This window comes from Telopea speciosissima, chromosome 1, assembly GCF_018873765.1.
Source record: "Telopea speciosissima isolate NSW1024214 ecotype Mountain lineage chromosome 1, Tspe_v1, whole genome shotgun sequence".
Classification (NCBI taxonomy): Eukaryota; Viridiplantae; Streptophyta; class Magnoliopsida; order Proteales; family Proteaceae; genus Telopea; species Telopea speciosissima.
Window position 1 is genome coordinate 7321201 of NC_057916.1, and position 21558 is coordinate 7342758.

The 21558-nt window shown below is 39.8% G+C and overlaps 1 protein-coding gene across 1 annotated transcript; it reads right to left on the reverse strand.

The window, feature by feature from the left end:
- Positions 1-1303: 1303 nt before the first annotated feature.
- Positions 1304-21244, reverse strand: LOC122667032 (angio-associated migratory cell protein-like). Its single transcript, XM_043863196.1, has 11 exons — positions 21092-21244; positions 20951-20998; positions 20647-20688; positions 19434-19553; positions 14014-14159; positions 13776-13923; positions 13582-13665; positions 6584-6699; positions 2202-2260; positions 2003-2093; positions 1304-1550 (listed from the first exon to the last, which is right to left on the reverse strand). The coding sequence occupies exons 1-11, from the start codon at positions 21204-21206 to the stop codon at positions 1323-1325; spliced, it is 1197 nt and encodes a 398-aa protein (XP_043719131.1). The 5' UTR covers positions 21207-21244; the 3' UTR covers positions 1304-1322.
- Between the last annotated feature and the right edge of the window lie 314 nt (positions 21245-21558).

Here is a 21558-nt window from a genome sequence, read left to right on the forward strand (position 1 = left end):
ACAAACCTAAGTAGGATGGACAGCACTTATTGGCTAATCAAAAAATTGTTTCTACAACAATCGATTTTGGTTGTTCAGGTTCTGCACAAGAAATAGAAACCAGAGGAGTCCAACAAGGATTCTTGAGTGTAATTCCAATGGGAAGACGAAGAGTAGAGGTGTGGATTGGTTGAGGCATCACACAGAGCACCCATGGCCTTGGGAATTATTTTCTATCTTATTTGACATTAAATCCTCCTTTTCTAATTTTAACTCGATCTGTATTAAGAAAAAACCAAGACATGTTATTCACATTGCTCACATTCTAGTGCAACAAGCTAGACGTAATCTCTTGAATGGCGACGTAATAGATAATTTAGACATTTTGTTTTATTACAAATTTCATTAACAAAAGGCATGTCAAGTGGGCTGAAATTTGGCAAAGTGATGGACCTAAGCCCTCCTACTCACATGCTCAATTTCAGCCAAAAGTGATTTTACTTGGTGGCAAAACCATTGAGGAGGTTCATGGATATGCATTAGACGGAGAACGTTTGCAAGGAGAAAGTTTTCCTCTTCCATAGAAGACAGTTCACCACCCATCCTAGGGTTCTAGTATGTTTCCAAAATACCCTTTCTATGTCTTCTCCCGTCTATCTCAGGGCTGATGGATTCTCATTCACCGTGAGTGGAGGAAAAGTCTTTCCAATGATGAATTTAAAGCTGAAAATTGACACATTCTCAATCCAAACCATTGAGCAGAGACTCCTATCATATCCAGGATTTTAGTACATGGTATCAGTCACCGTCGATAGCGATACTTATAGGGATCAGCCATATCAGGTGAATTCCATATAAAAAAAAATACGTCATATCCCTGATCATGTCTATGAATAGACAATTTTATCACACAAAAAACACCTAGGCAAATACCGAAACCTAAATCCTTCATCATATATAAGAATAGACACACAAGTATATCAAAATCATCAATAATGTTATACTTCAGGGAAAGAGATCTACACGCTGCCCACTTATATAATCATTTTATATGTCAAGCCAACAACGGACAGTAAAACAGAATATTTGCTGAGGAGAGAGACGCGTGACACTCAAGAGGGGAATACAAAGTGAGAGCATATACTTCCTTTTCCCTATTTTTTTAATACAATAAAACTACTTTTCCTTTAATAAGTGAAAATCAAAGTATTTACCCCCAACCCCACCCCCACCCCCCCACAAAAAAAAAAAAAAAAAGACAGAAAGAAAACCAAACTTCAATCAAAGATATCATACAAAAGCAATGTAACATCAGAATAATTTCTGATAACACAAAACTGTACCTACTGAAATTCAGCAATTTCAAATACTCGAGCGGTATTATCTACTGAGACAGAAACAAGAAACTCTCCATTGGCAGAGACAGCCAAAGATTGAATGGCGTCAGAATGCCCGCTGAATGTTTGCATACAGTCCCCAGAGAGACTGTCCCACACTCGTACTTTACCATCAACGCAACCAGAAGCTATGTATCGGGACGTGCCAAGCCATAACAAGCATGCCACACCTTCCTGCATACAAGAAGAACTCACAGTAACCAAAATTGGAAAACCTTTTGATTCTTTTAAGGATAGGCTTTGCCCAGACATAAAGCTAGACTGGGGGGAAAATCAGCTTGGTGAACCAGAAAGGGCCATGAAGTCTAAAAATATATGTAAGTGGTTACTAAGTTTTATTCTGAACAACAAAGATTAGCCACAGTTACTGAATTCATTTCTATAGGAGAATATGGGAATACAATAAGAAATACTGATGTGGATGAATCGGATTCATGAAAACTTAGAACTTCAGCTGAGTCAATGTAGCTCAAGAAGCCAAAGAGTCACCTCTATTTGGCTCTGTAAGCCAAAAATGGCAAGTCTCATCCAGGTCACTAGGGGAATCACCTAATTTTCTAACTATACATGAAAGGAATTGGAAGAAATGAGAGTTAAAATGTGACAGGAGCCAATAGGTAACAAACCTCATGGTCGCATGAGCAGCGTGGAGACATATGCTGTAAGTCCCAAATGATGAGCTTCTGATCCATGCCTCCTGTTGCGGCCCAATGGAAGCTGGAAGCAAAATTGATAAATGAGAACTAAGTAGGATACTTAGGCTCAAAGAATCAACAGTCCACAGTAGGGGAGAATAGTTTTAGGTTACATATAATTCAATATTACCTTTGTGATAGACCAACACACTCAATGGAATCTGTGTGAGTAAGAAGAGAACTAATCACCTGTGGAGAACAGTAGCACCCATTAACCACCAAACAAAAAAAAGTAGAGTAAACATCTAGTAGACCCCCTGAGGTTTGTTGACCTATCTTGTAGCCCCCTCAGGAACTAAAACCTTACTTACGAACCCATATAACGGGCGGAGTACTCATTCCGTTACAGTCAACGGGTCAATTGATGATGTCAGCTAGCCATAAAAAAATAAAAGTCCAAATTACCCTTTTATCCATCGTCTTTCCTCTTTACTCATCTTCCTCTTCTTCTTCCTCTGCTAGGTTTGAAAGAGAAGAACAGCACCAATTTCACCATTGCAGCTATCATCTTCTTCATCTCTTTGCCATACCTAATTCTCTCTGTTCGGAATCAGTCGTCACAGTCACAGCTAGTATTGGTTCTTCTTTGTGGTGAACTGGAAGTGCTCTCTGCAAATTCCGCCGGAGCGGAACGGTACAGAACGAAATAGTCAAACACCCCTTTAGGCGGAGGAAAAAATTGTTTGGAGTCGAGTTTTTGTCTACGTGGAATCAATTTTAATGGTAAGGAATATTAGTATTTTATAAATTCGTCAAGTGGATTTAACGAGGATTGGGATCCGGTAGGGGAAGAGAAAGAGAGGAGGGAAGGATCTGATCTATGTTGGCAGGGGAAATGTTCAGTTGAATTAGTTTCTGAGTTTTTTTATCTTTTTCCTATGATCTGGTTTTCTGGCTTGAAGATCTCAGCTTGTATGGGGGTTCTGAAATGGAGGTTTGTCTTGTTTACCATGTTGGTTTGAGGTATAGTCGTGTAGATCTCTTGTTTTTAGTTCGTTTTTTAGCTTTTGTCGTGCGGGGGACTGAATCGATGAAGATTTTCAGAATTTTTGTTTGGGGGGTGAATAGTTTTCAGAAATTAGTCTCTGTTGAAGGAAACTGCAGTCCGATGAAGAGGCGAAGGATCTCATTGGTTCAGATTGTTGAAGTAAGTCATGACAATGGTTACTTCGGAATCCAGTGGGCAGCTTCAAGCAGCAGCACTACCGTGGGGGGGGGGGGGGGGGAGGGAGATGGCTTGCTCCGGCAGCAGGGGGTGGGGGCAGAGAGATGGTCATCGGCAGCAAGGGGAGATGGGTTGCGCCAGTAGCTTCAAGGTTGCTCTGATGACCAACTCCGACTCTGCAGCAGAGTTGATCATCGGGTTTCGCAGCTCGAAGATCGCCGGATTGGAAAGATTACTTCTCGCAAACGCTGTAATGGAGTGATAGGGGTTACTAGACTAGAGTGATTCAAATCTGATCAAACAGCTTCACACCCAACTAGTGGGTTTTGGATTCAGTTTCGTAAGCAAGCGATTAGTGGTTTATCCGTCAGACTCATCGTTCAATTTGAACTTTGAAATTCAGGGAACCGAGACCAATCCCTAAACCCTAGTTGGAGCTCAGCGCCCCCCCCACTTCATCTTCTCCGATCTTTCAACTTGTTGGAGGCTTGAACCTCAGCGGCGCTGCTACTCGCCGGAGATGACGCCTTCGCCAAGAGCATTCATTTGGGCAAATAATCATCTTCACATTACCCTATCTCTCTGTATCTCTTTCATATGCGAAACAGAACAGCTACTTATTTCTCTGTCTGTATCTCTTTCATACGCCAAGAACTAGGTTTAGTTCAAATTCATTTGTTGAAACCATTTTGTTCCCACCAAAGGTACCGTTTTCTTTGTTTTCAAATAGTGATGGTGGAGAAAGTCTTGATTTTGTTTCATTATTCTTCTCTTCCTCGTAACCCGTTAGTTACCATGGACCAAAGACTGGAGTGTGCTCCTGTTTAACAGAAGTTGTTAGTCTTTTCTCCCATCCTTCTGTTGCCGGAATTTCAGTGATCGGAGAGAGAAGTTGGAGCTTCAGATTTCACATGGGGATGAAGCTAACATAGAGGAGCTCCAGATTTCACATGGACAGATGCTATTGAATAGAGATTGAGCTTCATCGCATCGCCTGCAACTCCTCCAACGGTCTTCTTTGCCAACGGTCAGGTGTACAGGGATTGATTTCTAAGGTTAAAGATGATATAAGGATATAACTGTAAATTCCACTTTGTAATTTTTCACTAAACATGTACAAGGGTATTTTTGGAATATAAAATGCTGACATCATCACTTAACTGTGGTCTATAACGGAACGAGTATTCCATCCATTATATGGGTCCGTAAGTAAGGTTTTAGTTCTTGGGGGGGGGGTTACATGATAGGTCCGAAAGTATTGTATCCCCATATGCCAGGTCAGGATTGCATATTTCATGCAAATTACCAAGATAGTCCATAAATGTAGAGAGTTAACAAGACTACAAACCACAAGGCACAAATTTGACATGAGCATGAGGTATTGCACTCAGTGAAAAAAAAAAGAGTTGGGGACCCAGGTATACAGCATTCGATTTTGAATATTTAAACATTTCAACATTATCTACATAATAAAAATAATTTTATAAGCATTGTCAAAGAGATACTTTATCAATGAGTGTGCGCTAAAGCCATTTGTTGCTTTTGTTCATCCATGCCTAAATATGCTTCTTTGTCATGAAAAATCAAGAATAGAACTAATGGTAGAAAATGCAAACCAAATTTTATATAGAAACATTCAACTACTGGAAAAGTTCTCCTGTTGAAACAAATGAAGCCTAAGAGAAAATTTTAACCCCAAGATACCAAGTCATTCCTGTCAGTATCCATGTTCAGACACAAGCAGGATCCTATTATTTAGTGTCTGACACAGGTCATTCCTTTAATCTAAATAAAGGAATAAGAAGCACATGAAAGACATGGGTATGACTAGGATATCTGTCTGACAAAGCCTAACAGTTGAACACTCGTAAATGAGAGTGAGAAGAGAAGTAGAAGCTAACCCCCTCTTGCCACATCAACCCTCCGTTTTCTGACTCCTTAAACCAAGTCCCCACCATACCCATTTTTGGGCACATGCCCATGTATCCTAAGTATCGGCAGACAGGTGGATCTGACGACTCCTCGACACATCGACGTACCTCATCCACAAACCTGAACCCATCAAAATATAGCTAGGCAGAAATTTACCATCATGTGATCATGAAAAATTGTCATCCCCTCAACAATTACTATTCTTGCCCCAACTTGATCATAATTGATATATCATATGAAAATACCAATTATATGTAGACTCAGTTCCATACAGCCAGTAGGCGTAGAACCCAGCGAATAGGTCCTCAAAATAGGCAAGCAGAGATGATCAACCTGGTCAATCATCTTTTTAGAAGACTCCATTGACCCACTTTGACAGTGAGGCTTAGTCCAAGTAGGGCAGGTTTGTTAACTTGTTGAAGTTGGGCCTGGTTACCAAAAAGGTTGAACAGTCCCGATATGGAACATTAAAAAGATCTAAACCTTGGCCCTGAGACTCCTGAAAAAACAATATAGCCTATTCTAGCATTCTTTACTTAATCAGGGTAATTTACGAGTAAAGCACAGCTTATCAATTTTTTATTTTTAGAAGAGCAACCCTGGTCGCAATGGCCCCTACTTGTATGCACATACCATACTGTGAAATTACCACTTTTCTCTATATGAAAAACCTTGTAATCTTAGAGGTTGATATTCTGTATCAGGGGAAATAAAACTCAGAAATTGGAACCAGGGATGACGGGTGGGTTAAAAGAATAACCTGCTATGCAGTTAATAGGTCTTTATTGCAAAGGACCAATAGTTTTTTGGGCCACGGTTAGGTTTTGCTTTTATCAATGAAAATCATGTGCAGGTTATGCCAAAGCAGAATTTTTGTTAAGGATGTTAGGAATTTATAACCTATTAATCTTTTTTCCTATGTTATTACATTTCCAATAGAATTCTCCAGATTATCTCTTAGTCTTAGATTGACCAAGTGGCACTCTCACTGAATCCTAGTCAATCTGCAGCCTTGACCAAAATCCAGCCAGTTAAAACTTACACATCCATCGTCAGAAACCAAGATATACTATAAATTTTGTGACAATTGATTCACTTTTCCACCTCCAAAAGCCAAATACAAAATAAAATCACATTATAAAGAAAAATGCTAAAATAATTCAACAGATAAAATGATTCAATGATCTCAAAATCCGATCTGTTAGTTTGACACTGAGCTCTTAAGCAGTAAAGTAAGAAATCCAAGATGATTGGTTTATTAAACAAAAAATGGTTGCAGCCAAAGTAAGAAATCCAAGATGATTGGTTTATTAACCAAAAATGGGTTGCAGCCAGATGTGCATAATCACTACAGCAAAATCTTCACACACACACACACAAGACCCTAAAGGGCTTTAACAGAAGAGAGTACAGACCTTCCCAGTTGCTATGTTTACTATGTGTACAGAGCTATCCTTTGACCCAGTGATTGCAAGAGTTGAATCAGAGGTTATAGTCAAGCAAGTCAATCCATCAGTATGATATGGGTGACCTAGATGAAGGAAAACACGAAAATAGAACAAATAAAATTATCGAAAATGTAAAATTAACTACTCTCTATTTTCTTCAAAATGTAAAAATAACTTTGCACATTAATATAGCCACCAATAGTTTCTTGATAGATCAAACTTGACCAACACAAATCTGGCCATCAAGTGGCAATAGTTGTCACAAGGAAACATCCAACCATGTGAAGAAGCTAGAGGAATCTGTGCTCACATATCAGCAATCACTTGATAAACATTTAGGGTGATGGGACCATCATTTGCAAGTTTGCACATAAAGTGATGCAGAGAGGTTTACAGCACATCAGCACCATATCTTACTCATGAATATGGACAGCAGAATGCAACAGGGCCCGTGAAAATATCTCTGAATGGCCCAAGTAGCAGGCACCCGATAATCTCTGAATTCTCTCCCCCAATAACAGAAATTGGGGGCCAGGATTTTCCTTACAGGGGGGCCAGTACTATGCATTCATCAAAGTATATACCCCAAATCATGATATGCAATGCATTCTGCTATGAAGTACAAACCTTAATTAGCAATTAGGGTCCCACTATCATTATATATGTTTGCTTCCATCATAGAGTAGAATCCTTAATATTTCAACGAAGGACCAACAACATACATGGTGACCATACCATTGAGATGGGCCACCGAGTTCGACAAGTGCCTTATCTAGGGGATTTTCAATATATACTGTTAGAATGACCAAAGGATCACTCAACATCGTTAAAAATGGGTGAGGCAGCCAAAAAGGCTATTGGGTAGGGTGTAAAAGATTATCTTAATTTAATTTATTACGGGCAAAGATTAACAACACTAAAATATTAACAAAGAGAGCATACAACAAATTTTGTTGCCAGCTGTCAACTGGTGGAGCAAAGCAGATGAGTTACTTTCTATAAAAGCCTGGAGGAAGAAGAGGTGATTAGAGCCTCATATTCCTATAAAAGAACGGAGGCAACGATTTGGGATTGGTAAAGTATCAGAAAAGGAAAGAGAAAAGAGGGGGGGAGGAGGATGAGGAAGATAAGGTGGTTAACCTACTGAGGCAGGAATAAAAGGGGGTGGGAGATGCCACTAAGACTAGCTACTGAGTACATTAATGATTCATAATTTCCCCAAATCCAATTGATCGTTTTCAATTAGATTTTCCAAATTAAACCCGGCAAGAGGACTCCTAAACCAACTAAAACAAAATATGATTGAATAACATAAAGGCTAAACTTCTAGAGAATATAACAATAATTCCCTAACTGAACTAGCCTATCTAGATGCTCCACCTATGTAATGATCTAGACTAACCCTAAAAATACTCCACTGCATATTGAACATATTATATTATAATTCATGTAAATAAAAAGAAGCTAGAAACATATCGCATTTTTCATCAACATTAAGTATTGAGCATGATGTGTGTCCAGTGCGCAAATTTTATTTTATTATTATTTTTTTTTTTTTGGGGGGGGGGGGACATGATGCAGATACTAGGCTGAAGCAGTTTGACACGTTGGGATTCCTAGACCACAAGGAACATATTCCGAACTGGGTTGTTGGCTCAGTAGGATATTTAGGGAGCTTTATTTTATTTAGGAGAATAATATGTAATCTATTTTGGGTAGGGCTAAATATGTAGGATATTCCAATTTTAACTTCCTTACTTAAGTTTGTTTCAAGTTTCTTATTGGGTGTAGACACCACATTTTGTCACTCTGGGGGATGCACAGAATGATGATGAAATTCAGTCCTGGAATGGTGGGTGGGGCTTAATTTTAAGAGGAAATGCCTCCGTGATCTTTAAACCTAACCAACTTGGTACCCTCCCCCAAAGCGGCTTCAGAAAACTGCCCCTGGTAGGGTTTGACAGACTAAACGACCATGGAATTGGCCCAAACTTTACAAATAGGTGTTTTTCATCTTTAAGAACCCAGTATTAAAAGACAGGACAAGAACAGTACTTTTACCCACCATTTTATACAAATTATTTTTGGGTGGGCTAAAAACCTGAAAGTGTTTTTGTGAAAAGAATTCTGATCAAAACAATCCCTGATTCTTGTCCTATCGGATAGTGCTCAGAAATACCTTTCCAACAACACCGAATTTGTAATTTTTCGACCACCAAATTAGAAGATATCATGTTTTAAGCTCTCTAGGGCTTTTTACCTAATTTGAGAAAAACTAGCAAACCCCGACCCAACCCCGCTAGGCCTACCTTGGCCTGGTCTAGGAGAGGGCCAATTTTGGCCAGTCCAGCCAATACTCAGCAACTTGGGGAGCCAGTTTTGTGGCTCCCACTCTTTTATTGGAGGCTCCTTCTAGAGCCTTTGGGGCTCCAGTATGAGCCGCCAAATGCTCTCTAGGAGCCACCCCAAGGACTCTAGGAGTAGCCAAATTTGTGGCTCATAGCCACCACATCTCCCTAGTATGAATTTCCCTATTTAATTCCTTTGATTTTGTACCATGGGATCACTACCCAACCTATCCTAAGGCCTAGATTTCTCCCCTACCCTTTCCTTGTAAAAAGGTGTACCATTTGGGATGATTTAATCCTAACCCTTAAAAGCCAAAACCCTAAATCTATGGAATAGCCACTACAAATCTCCTAATCTTACCATATGTGGCTATCAAGATTCACCCCTCCCCTTGGATTTGGTGAATATTCACCCTCCAAGGGATCATAACCCTTATTGCAAGATTACATCTAGATTTTGATTAACATTGATAAACCCTAAATCTAATGGTGGGGGAGGATGACTACAATCTTCCCCCCTTTGGTGGCAAAAGCAATCTTGCCAAAATCCACCTTCCTTAGTGGGGGGGGGGGGGTTATAGGTTAATCTTCATTCGTACTCATAACTTAAGTTTGATAATTCTCAAAGAGCTGAAAGTAAAATCCTTAGGCATTTCATTCATTGAGCCATTTCTACACCCTTTTCTTTGTCTCGTTTTGAATTCAGTTTGATTCCTCATTTTGATCCAATTGTTAGACCATTGAAAATGTTGTTTCCTGTTCATGGATCCTTTATCATTGCTTTGAATAATTGGGTTTAAACATTACTTAATGTTTGCAATTAGAACTGAAGACAGGTTTTTGGAGTTAGCACACCCTATCGTGACCCTTTATCCCGTCCATTGTAGCCCGTGTTGCCAGTGCATGAGGGGCATGATGACATGATATCATCCTCACCTTCCTCCAGCTTATCATCTATAGTCTGTTCATGGTTTCAAAGTCAATGCTGGCAACTAAACACGAGTGTTGCGCTTTTTAGGGACTATCGGTCACCCAGGAGTATTTAACCTTGCAAGGTGGTCCTTGTTGATTCACAGGGGATTCGACGTGCCATATGCTACTCGGGTCAGAGTGTAACATAGTGATGCTTTTGGCTGCTAGACTCCTACAATGACCTAAACCATAGATCCTATGATGAAGATTAAAGACCACAAATTGGATCTCCTTGATCTTGTGGCAATCAAATCTTTCCTTAGAGTTGCCACTTTGGAAGGGCTAATCTTAGCCCTTGGGTTTAAATCCTTGCATCCAATGGTTGTGGTTAAACACTATCATTGGATTGCCTTAATTAAAAGAAGATCTTGGGAGGGTTAATCCTAACCCTCCATATACCCCTTGCATCTAATGGTTGAGACTGAACCCTACCTTTAGTTGCCATAAGTAGAGAAGAGGGTCTCAACTCTATAAATAGAGGCCTTCCCCACATTCCAAGACATAATATTTTGTTGTAGAGAAAAGTATGATTTCTTGGCTAAGTGTTTCACTCTTGAGAGACACAATTGAGAGAGAGAGAGTCTGTACCCACGGACTTGAGCTCCAGACATCCCCCAATCCTCCAGTCAGTATGTCTAAAGCTATAACTTCCTCCCCTCTTTACATTACTGTAGTTTTCTTGCCATTAGAGTACCCTTTATCATGCAGCATCACATGGGTGAGGCTGCTGTCCACACTTGGGCAGCAAATTCTGCCATGTTTGATTTTTCATTTCGTGCACAGTTAGGGTTAGGTTTGATTTTTGGAGGGTAGTCTCCTTGTTAATGTAGTGTTTTACTGTAATATTTTTGGAATGTTTAGCCTCTGTTTGCATCGGTTTCTGTGCACATTTTGTTCCTAGTTTTCAGAAATTCAGAATTAGCGTTTGACCATTTCGTGGCATTAACCCTTCTGTTTCTGTGGTTACTGATTACTGAAACACAAAGCATTGTATCCTACACCTTTTCACCAATTTTGGTGATTTTTCATTACTTTTTATTATTTCCTTTGATTCTTATGTTCTTTAGCTTGTTTCATGCACATATGGGCATTCTGGTCTTTTGGCTAACTGACCCCAAATTTCGTAGTTTAAAATTTGTAAAAAGATGCTGTTTGTTCTCCCATATCCAATAGGATTTTTCCAGAATTTTTTCAATATCTTTTCTATTACATCTATTTGGTCATTTGGCCATTACGCCCCTAATTCCGTTCACAAAAAATTACAAAAGTTAGTTTTCTGACATCTTTTAACAGTCAATGACTTCGTGTAATTTTCTTAGAATTTTCTCAGTGCATTCTTTTCCATTGCTTATTGTAGTAGATTACATGTTAAGGGTATTTTGGTCATTTGGCCAATTTACCTTAATTCCGAGGCTCCAATAAATATTTCTTTGTTATTCTTACAGTAATTAGTGTTTGCACTTAATTTTTCATGCATTTTAGAATTTTTGTACATTAGATTCATGCATGTTGCATCATATTATGAAGGTAAGCAGCATTTTGGTCATTTGGCCACTTTACCCCAATTTTACAATATAAAATTTCTGTAAATTATGTTTCTGTCATTAACAGTAATGCGTGTTTAGATGATACATCTTAACATATTTGTCACTTCCCTTACTTAATTCCACATATCCATGCATCCCAACACCATAAGAATGGTAGTATGGTTTTTTGGCCACTTTACCCTAATTAGTTTTTATAAATATATAAAATTGTATTTCTGGCATGTTACTATAGTTAGGCATAGAAAAGTTAGTTTCCACGCATCCTAAAATTTCACATGCATATCAAGCAGGAAACTAGAACCAGGTTTGAGTTTCTGTTTAGGTCGCACAAACCTGCAAGCTTTTGGTTTCACTCTACGGTCTGAATTGCCTAGGCGTTTACAACTTCTCCACAAAGTTTCAGGTCGAAAGGGAAAAGCATAACAAAAAATAGGTCAGTAGCAAGGAGGCTGCACCAGTCGCCCAGAATGGGCCATGCCAGCAAGGGTCAAACAGAAAATAAAGAAGAAAGGGAAGAATGGGAAAGCAAAGCTTAGTTGAGAGGGAAGCAATCAAAGATGAATTGAAGAAGAGGAAAGACGACCAACCTGGTCGCTCACTGTTCACAACCGTGCAACAAAACCCAGTTCCATTCTATTAAAAATATGTATAGTGGAGGAGTACATCCCAACATATAAAGAGAACTAAAAAAAGAAAAAGAAAAAAAAAGACTCCTAAATTGACTGTAAAATTGAACCTAACTTGAACTCAAACTCTATCTCCTCCATCCTACAAAATCTAATCCCAAACAAAAGAAAATAAAAAAAAGGGCGTACCCAGTGCACGAGGCCAAAACAAATAAATAATTCACTACCAGCCCTTATTAGACCAAAATCCCAAGTTGGCTCAGTTCCGTATGGTTTGGTATTCCAAAGCCAGTCTATCAGTCCAACCACTCTAGAGCCACCGCATCACTGTCACTGTCAACATGATGCCAGATCTGGAGTGTCATTTGGAAGTGAGAACCTATCTACATCAGAAACAATGGGAATAGATGACTCTTTCATAGAGTCCTTTGCTTCTAATTTTCTGGCCATTAAAATTTAGCATGCTTTGAACAGTTTTCTTTGTTTGATAGGACAAGTATTCCTTTCTCAGTAGAGGTTTCTGCAGGGTTATTTCAAGGGATTTTCTTATTGACACCCCTCAAGGTGTCAAACAATTTATAACTTTACATTTTTACCCTTTTAGTATGACACACAAATTTTTTCTAGTGATGGTAATAGTAATCATTTCACATGTACACTCGAAAAATGTGCATAACAATGACACCTTCTTGATAATGACATAATAACATGTCACTTTCAAATTATTTTTGAAAACCCTTTTTATACCCCCATCTTAAAGAACTTTTAGGAATAAGACAAGGGGCAATTAAAAGAAGGTGCCAAGTTCTAAATACACCTATAGAGGTGTCATTTAGACACTCCCTTATTTGAATCGTTTTATGTTTCTTAAAGTTATTCTACTGTAACGAACAGGAATATTCCTTTTAGAGTCTATTAGTTAGGGTATTCAGTCTTTTGATTGATTAAGGCAACGAGGGACATAAAACACTGTAAACATCCAGAAAAAAAATTTCCAATTGTTCAAAATTTCTATAGCAGAAACACTGCCCTTTCTTGGAGTTTCTCCACTAACTTTGGCTTTCCTTTGCTTTTGACCAGAGAAATAAAAGAGTGGCAGTGATCAGGTCCCTAAGATTTCCACTATGTTATGAATGTTCATCAAAGGGCGTACCCAGTGCACGACGCTTCTGCCACTGCGGAGTCTAGGGAGGGTCATAATGTATGCAGCCTTACCCCCGCTTCGCAGAGAGGCTGTTTCCAGAAAACCAAGAAAAAACCCAACGACATCATTATTAGATTTGTCTATTGCATTCAGTTCCCCTAACTATTTTCTAAATTTCACCAAACAATATATACACAGACCACTGTTCTAAAACAAGATATGAGATGAGATGGTAGGACCAGAGAAAATATGAGCAATGCAACTCTAATAACATGAGTGTTCCCACAAAATATTTGAAATGCTGAAAGAGTTCCAGCTGAATAAATACCTCTAACAACGTGGATATTTTCACCACTTTTAGGGTTCCATATCCTCAGCGATGCATCATCAGAACCGGTACAGATGGTCTTACCTTCCAGAATATGGAGAGCAAGAATCAGATTCAAATTTTCTTTCGAAACTAGAAAGAACTGAGAAAAGCAAAAGCACATTAACTTTAGCTGATAAAGAGTGACATAGTACCATCAGGAGTAAAATCACCACATGTCACACTGCTTCCATGACCGGAAAATATATTAAGATAAGCACCTTTATCAGCATTCCACATCCAAACAGTGGAATCCTCTGAACCTGCCAATATCAAATGTCCTCTAGGATGCCACCTGACCCACTGAGCAGTTAAATAGTCAAGATCCAACCTTATCTCAGAGACAAGAAAAACCAACTACAACATGATAATGAGGAACTTCAAAGATTTCACCTCGACGACTCCTCCAGGACCTTCAAGTGTGCACTTAAGACTTCCTGAGGATACGTCCCAGATTTTAATAAGTCCATCAAGGCTTCCTGAGGCCAGCAACTGCCCATCAGCACTAAATGCTAAACTCGAAACAGAATCCTTATGCCCTGTAAAAAGAAAGAAATAGTTTCAGTGAGTTTCAAGGACACATGCAGATATGCTTGGGTGCAGAAATTAAAGATATGCATGAAAAGCATCATGGAAATGTATGCAAATCTTACCCCACAAAATAAATAAATTTAACTACCTACTAGATGGATTCACCACCAATGCATATAACTGAAGTAGATACCAGCATTCAATGACTATGACTACTTTGGCACATTTGACTGTAAATAAGACGGTAAAATTGCATGTCAACTACCTACACAACGGATGACTGACCAATGCAAATGACTGAAGCAGACGTTAGCATCCAAAGATACAAGTACTTTAGCGGGGGAAAAGTGATCCAGGGATCTATTCTCGAATGGCTGACTCACTGATAAAGCTGGCAGGGGAGGCATTTCCACTGGGAGGGATGAAAGAAGCAGAGATATTGAACTCAGCCCAAGCTTGAATTGAACTTACCAATGCTGGATAGGAATTGATAACAGGAGAGGACAGCCACAGCCCATTCGATGATCGAATCGGGAGCACCCACCCTTCCGATATGATTTACCAATCGAAACAAGCTAAAGCTACCTTCCATGAGTGAAACTTCCATGGGCTCATGGCATGCTTTCATTTTAAAGTATGCTCCCTGTTCTGGTTAAGACAGGGTTCGGGTTGTCGATGGTTCCCACTCCTCTGTTTCTGGAAAGGGTTCTAGTCGTTGTTCCCCTACATTATCCTTATCCTTTGTTTTGCATGCCCCTAATTTTTCTACCAACCTTTTTTCCATTAGTAGTCTCACTACCAACTTGAACTGTAAAGTCACCTTCTATCCTTCTCATTGTGTTTTTCAGGATATGGTGACAGGGAAAATGATTGGTTGTGGTAGAGTACAACATGGTATGTATCTACTTGAGGGTGGTCTTTCTTTCGTGTCTGCAATCTCTGGTCAAGCTCATCAGACGGATCAGTTACTTCATTGGCATCGTCGTTTGGGTCGCCCCCCTATTGAGACTTTAGCTAGAGTTTTTCCTACTTTATTTAAGCAATGTAATTCGAGTGATTTCTTTTGTGAGGCTTGTGTTTTAGCCAAGCAAACTCAAACATTTTATTCCAATTTAAATAATAAAAATACTACTCCCATTGCTTTGATTCACTCTGATGTATGGGGCCCTGTCCGTTGTGTCTCTATCTCTGGCTACCATTGGTTTGTAACATTTATAGATTGTCATACACACTACCTGGATTTATTTGATGTGCCAAAAAATGAGGTCTTTCACTATTTCCAGCTCTTTCATCGCATGGTTCAAAAGCAATTCAATGCTACCATTCAGGTCCTTCGTAATGACAATGGCAGGGAGTATACGAAGGGTTCCTTTCAATCCTACCTTGCCACTCAGGGGATTATTCATCAAACCAGTTGTGTCCACACTCCTGCACAGACCGGTGTGGTAGATGCAATACTCGTCATCTTTTAGAGGTTGCTTGTCCTCTCATGTTTGAGATGCATGTTCCTCCTCCGTACTAGAGTGCGGCGGTCTTGACTGCAATCTACCTTATCAACAGTATGCCCTCTTGGATTCTTGACTTTCGCTCCCCACTTAATGTATTACCAGGCTCATCTTCTTTTACTGTGCCTCCAAAGGTGTTTGGTTACGTTTGCTTCGTCCGCAATCATCATCCTCACAGTAAGCTTGATCCTCGTGACCTCGGTGCTTTTTCTTGGCTACTATGCCACTCGGAAGGGTTACAAGTGTGAAACCCGGTCAAATTCCGAATAAATTTGAACTTTTGAAATCTGTGTGATTTCGGGTTCGTTCAATATTGGCCATGCCAACCTCTAAGTTGTGGGCCGTCTTGATTAAGAAATTCAGACCTATCTCATGACTCTCCAAAGGCATTCCGATCACCCAACTACCGTGGCCTTAAATGAGTCCGAGGTGTCTAGCGGAAGACAACACATAAGCGTGGCATCGGATTGATGGCTGCGGCTTCTCTCTCTGCCTTAAGCCGAATCTCGGGTAAGAATCCCATTTTATATGTATATATGTTGTATTTTTAATTAATTAGTGTATTAGGGGCAGATAAGAATTTTTACCTTGTGGGACCCCGCACTGAGTTACGTATGCAGTCTGTGGCCGGGACAGTGCGCAGGACCTCCCCTTAATTAAACTCAATGCAAGTATAATTTAAAATATATTTATATACCGTTTTTGTACGACAAATAGGGTTAGAAGGGTATTTTAGTAAAATTGACCCCGTGGGACCCAGCTTCCCATGGGGAATGTGGTTTCGGATAGTTACCCGTATGGATCATCCCTAATGTCGCATGACATCATTCTCAGAGTGGAATAAGGTAATAAATACAAAAGAATCAATTTTAGAAATAATTTATAACCAAATGACCATTCCGCCCCTTAGTGGTTAAGTATCCTATATATATATATAACTTCTCTTATACTATTTACAAATCACTTACAAAGTTAGAGAAGCTGAAAAATTGTTCCACGGAGAAGGAAGAAAGAAAAAGGGAAAAGAGAAGAGAAGAAGAGAGAACAAGGGCCGCTTCAAGGCTTACCTCCCACAACCGAACCTCGAACTTGAATCTCCATTAGAAGTGCTAAGACTGTTTTGCCTCTAATTTCTGGTAAGCCCGAGAACCCTTGTTGGATGTGACTCCATCATTGCCAATCAAGTTGCACAAGACACTTTCGCCAATTGGGGGTGAATTGGGATACTAATCTACTCGATTGACCAAGACTAGATATGTGTGTTTATGTTCGATCCGGTAAACAACCCGATAGACACTACTACCACCATGGAGCCTACTCTACCTTTCCAATCACCATCTCTTGATCAAAGTCTACCTTTGGCCCCTTTGGCTCCATTTGCTCCATCTGGTAATTCTCTCCTCCCTAGTGCTAATGATCCTTCATTTGATCCATCTCTTGACTTACCTATTGTTGTCCGACAAATAAAAGGTCTTGTACTTAACATCCTACACTCAAGTTGTCTCTTATACTTCACTTTCTCCTTCCTATCATACTTTTGTGTCATCTTCGCCCTCCTGTTTCTATTCCTCGTAACTCGCAGAAGCTCTCTGCACTCCACGAGAAAAGCAATATGGTTGAAGAGATGCAAGCACGACCAAAAATGACACATGGGATTTAGTAAGTCTTCCTCTACATAAGAAGATTGTAAGTTACACGTGGGTCTTCACAGTGAAGCATAGAAAGTGGATGGCACAGTGGATCGCTATAAAGCCAGACTTGTTGCCTGAGAATTTACCCAAACCTATGGGATTCAGGAGACCTTCGCTCCAGCTTACTAAGATGAACACTATTTGCGCCATCCTCACTTGTGCATAGAACTGGGATGGGAATTGCAACAACTTGACGTCAAGGATGCCTTTCTTCATGGCGAACTTGGAGAAATATATATGGAGATTTGCCCGGGTTTTGCATGTCATAAAACTCAAGGAAAGGTATGCAAACTGCAACATGCATTGTATGGGCTGAAAGCAGGTTTCTACGTGCTTAGTTCGGGTGATTTCATAAGGCTATGGTATCTGTTGGCTATACCCAAAGCAATGTAGATCACACATTGTTCATCAAGAGGTCTGGTGGTAAGATTGCAATTCTCATTGTATATGTTGATGATATTGTCGTCACAAGTGATGATACAAATGAAATTTCTCATCTCGTGGAATATTTGGGCAAGGAATTTGAGATTAAAGATCTGGGTCAGCTACGCTACTTCCTTGGCATTGAAGTTGCTTGGTCTACCAGAGGTATTTTCCTTTCTCAACGCAAATATACCTTTAATCTCCTATTAGAGACTGGTATGTTGGGGTGCAAGCCTTCAGATAATCCTCTTGACGCTAATGCTCATCTTTTGAGCAAGGATGGTGAACCTATGGATAAGGAACGATATCAACGATTGGTGGGGAGGTTAATCTATTTATCCCATACTCGGCCAGACATATGTCGTGAGTCTTGTTAGCCAGTATATGCATGAGCCATACTCCATATATGGAAGTTGTGCTTCATATTCTCCGCTATCTGAAGTTTGCTCCTGGAAGAGGGGTGCTTTCTCTCCCCGTGATCACCTACGAGTTGAGGCCTTCACAGATGCAGATTGGGCTGGTTCTCCTGATGATCGCAGATCTACAACTGGCTATGGCACCTTCGTGGGTAGCAAATTGGTGACCTAGAGAAGCAAGAATCAAGCTGTGGTGGCTCGGTCAGTGTTGAAGTAGTGTTTCGGGCTATAGCCCATAGTATTTGCAAATTATTGTGGCTCCAAAGTCTTTTGACTGATTTGGCCGTTACCGTTATTCTTTCTATGAAGCTATACTGCGACAGTAAATTAGCTATTAGTATCGCTCAAAATCCAGTTCAACATGATCGGACGAAGCATGTGGTGATTGTAGCTTCATTGAAGGATCTAATAAGTTGTGGAATTGATAACTACTTTGAGTATATTAAGGCTCAATTGATGGAGGGGACTATTCCAGAACTACTTCCGTTAAATTACTTTGGAACATATGCCCAACAAAGGCTAGACAAGTGATAAAATCATTCTTAAACAAAAATCAGTGCTCTCTTGCTGGAGGATTGTACTTTATGACATTCATTCTCAACAAATCATTATTTATCAAAAAAATAAATAATACCATTAATTAGCAAAAAAGAAAATGAGTTGCTGACTCAAGTTCAGTACAACAGCTTAATCATACCCGATCCACGGGGGGTTGGTAGCTTTCCACCAAAGAACACAACAGCAAAGGAACATGACCCCATGAGGAAAAAGAAAAGAGACAATAAAAATATTTGAAATGGTGTCTTCTCATAAGTAACAAAACTCAAATTTTTTCCCTGAAACAAAAGGGGGGAGATATCAACATAAAATCCTCCATCCATTTAGGAAACGTCAACTTAAACCTTTCTTATTAGGAAGTTTATCTTATTACCTCTTATCCTTTCTCACAACACTCCTTACTAGGAAAACAAATCAGCCCCCCATTGGAAGCTTATCTTACTGCCTCTTATCGTCTCCCATGACTCCTCATTAGGAATCCCAGTATCCCACACTCCCTCCCTGTCCACCCACCACCCGAAACCCCCTCCCCCCCCCCCCCCCAAAAAAAGGGGGAAAAACCTCTCTCTTTTTAATTTTTGTCCTTGTACTAACCTACATGCAAAATACAACAGTATGTAATAGCAGATTGCAACACATACAAAGTTAATGCAACAAAGGTGGGGAATAAAATGTTTACAAGTTCATACCCTGCAGTTCTAAAGCCATATCTCCTTCACCAATCTTCCACATGAAGCCCCTGTCATCTCCGCCTCCTGTTGCCACAAGCTTTGCATCTGTTGGACTGCATGCAACCGTGTACAGTTCACCTAGCCAAAATGGGAACGTGAGGAGGGGCAGGGATTTTTATGAGAGTTTCCTATCATACGTCAGAAGTAAAGGCTACCACAGTCCCAAAGACAATAAATGGAAAATGGATTCTAGGGATGGACAACTGATTAACATAATATCAATAGTCAGTCGACACAATTCATCAGATATTATATAAATCTAATTTAGGGAAAATCAGATGGCCCTTAAAATCCACTCATTTCTTTCTGGGAGAGAGCACTAACAAAAGAAATTTTGCACATGTACAAAGATTGTAGGAACACCAGGAAAGAAAAGAACCAAAGATGCACCAAGGCATCTAAATACTTATGTAATATGCAACAAAACACTACAAAGGGGAATATCACCTTAACCACCACCACCACCAACAACAACAACAACAAAATCAACAAGTACTAAAGAAAATAAAGAACAAGAAGAAGAGGTTTCATGTCACCATGCTTAGTCAAATCTTAAGTTAAGATTAGTCACTCCTAAGTTTTGTCCTGAGAAATCAGTGTTGTTGTATTCTCATCACAATGAGTAACCAGGAGCCGGCAAACCCTGAGAATTTCACTTCTCTGCTACTTCCCATGTAAGGACAATCCTCCTTACTAACCACAAAATAGAATTACTAAATAAACTAAGAGACATCAAAATAGTCTTCCAGCAGAGGACTTTCCTCTGGATTTCTTTAGTTTCCTACCCTAATAAATTATGGAGGCGCCTATAGTGTGGAAGTAACAAGCAGTAACTGTCTAGCTGATGCAATTACTTTTCCTTGCAGTCTTTATTGGATAGTTTCCAAGAGTGGGATGATATCTGCAAAGTGGCAACCGATTTCAGTCGAGATAAAGTATGAATGATTTGATTATCAGCGTCAACTCTCCAAATCATATCTAATAAACATTTTTTTGGGGGGGGGGGGGGTGTTTCTTCCTTCTGGATGATTTCCTGTCATGAAATAAAAAAAAATGATAATGCTTAAACAAAGACAAGAACCTTAAACACAGCAATTCAATTAATGATGGCACGAATTTATATAACAGTTGGATTAGCAAAAGCACAGAAATCATATAAATTTTTAATTACCAGTATGGCCAGTGAACAAGTGCATGGAATCATCAGGCTCCTCTGCAAACATCAAAACCAACAGAAACGAATTAAATAAGTCCTAATTTGGTAGCAGGAATTGAGTGTTACTATCACCCCACGAGTTGTACATAATTGAAATACTGTTTAGGCTGAGCTCCGTCATGAATAACTCTTGAAGTATCCAAATAGACTTCTTTTCTCCCACCCCAGCTCCCAAGTATTTCATCGCAGAACTTCCATAGAGATATGGAAGTTCTGCATATGAATCCGAAACTGAAAATATAACATCAGTGGACCATACCAACGTCATCGGCGTCCGACCCAGCTTCATCTTCGACATCAGGAAGATCTGCATTCACGGGTAGAGAGAAATAATAACAGAACGAACAGAGAGACATATAAGGTGGGGACAGGGAAGAGGCAAGAAAGAGTCCCACGTTACCTTCTTCATCAATAGGGATTTCCTGAATGATGTCTTCATCGTCGAGGAAGACCTCCCCTTCCTCGTCTTCGTTGTCGGCTTGGCCGCTCATCCTCTCCTTCTTGACGTCGTTCATCGTTTGCCTCCTTACAGGGTTTATCTTTGCTCTGAAATCTCACTCCCTAACTCGAGTTGGGGTGATGTTCTCTGTGCCGCAGCCTGTGTCCAGACATATAGGCCTCCTATTCAGGGGGCAGGGTGGTCATTTTGTCTATCCCTGTGTGTTTAGGTAGGCTGCGCCACCGGGAAAACATTCTCCCTATTTTTTGATAAAGTTTCACCACATCATCCTAGGGTTCACAAACCCTATAGAATTTTAGTATGTTTCCCAAAATACCCTTCCAATATCTCCTCCGCATATCTAATTCCCCGTTGTCAAGGAATTGATTCTCCTTGACCGTGGCTGAAGGGAAAACTCGGACAGTATT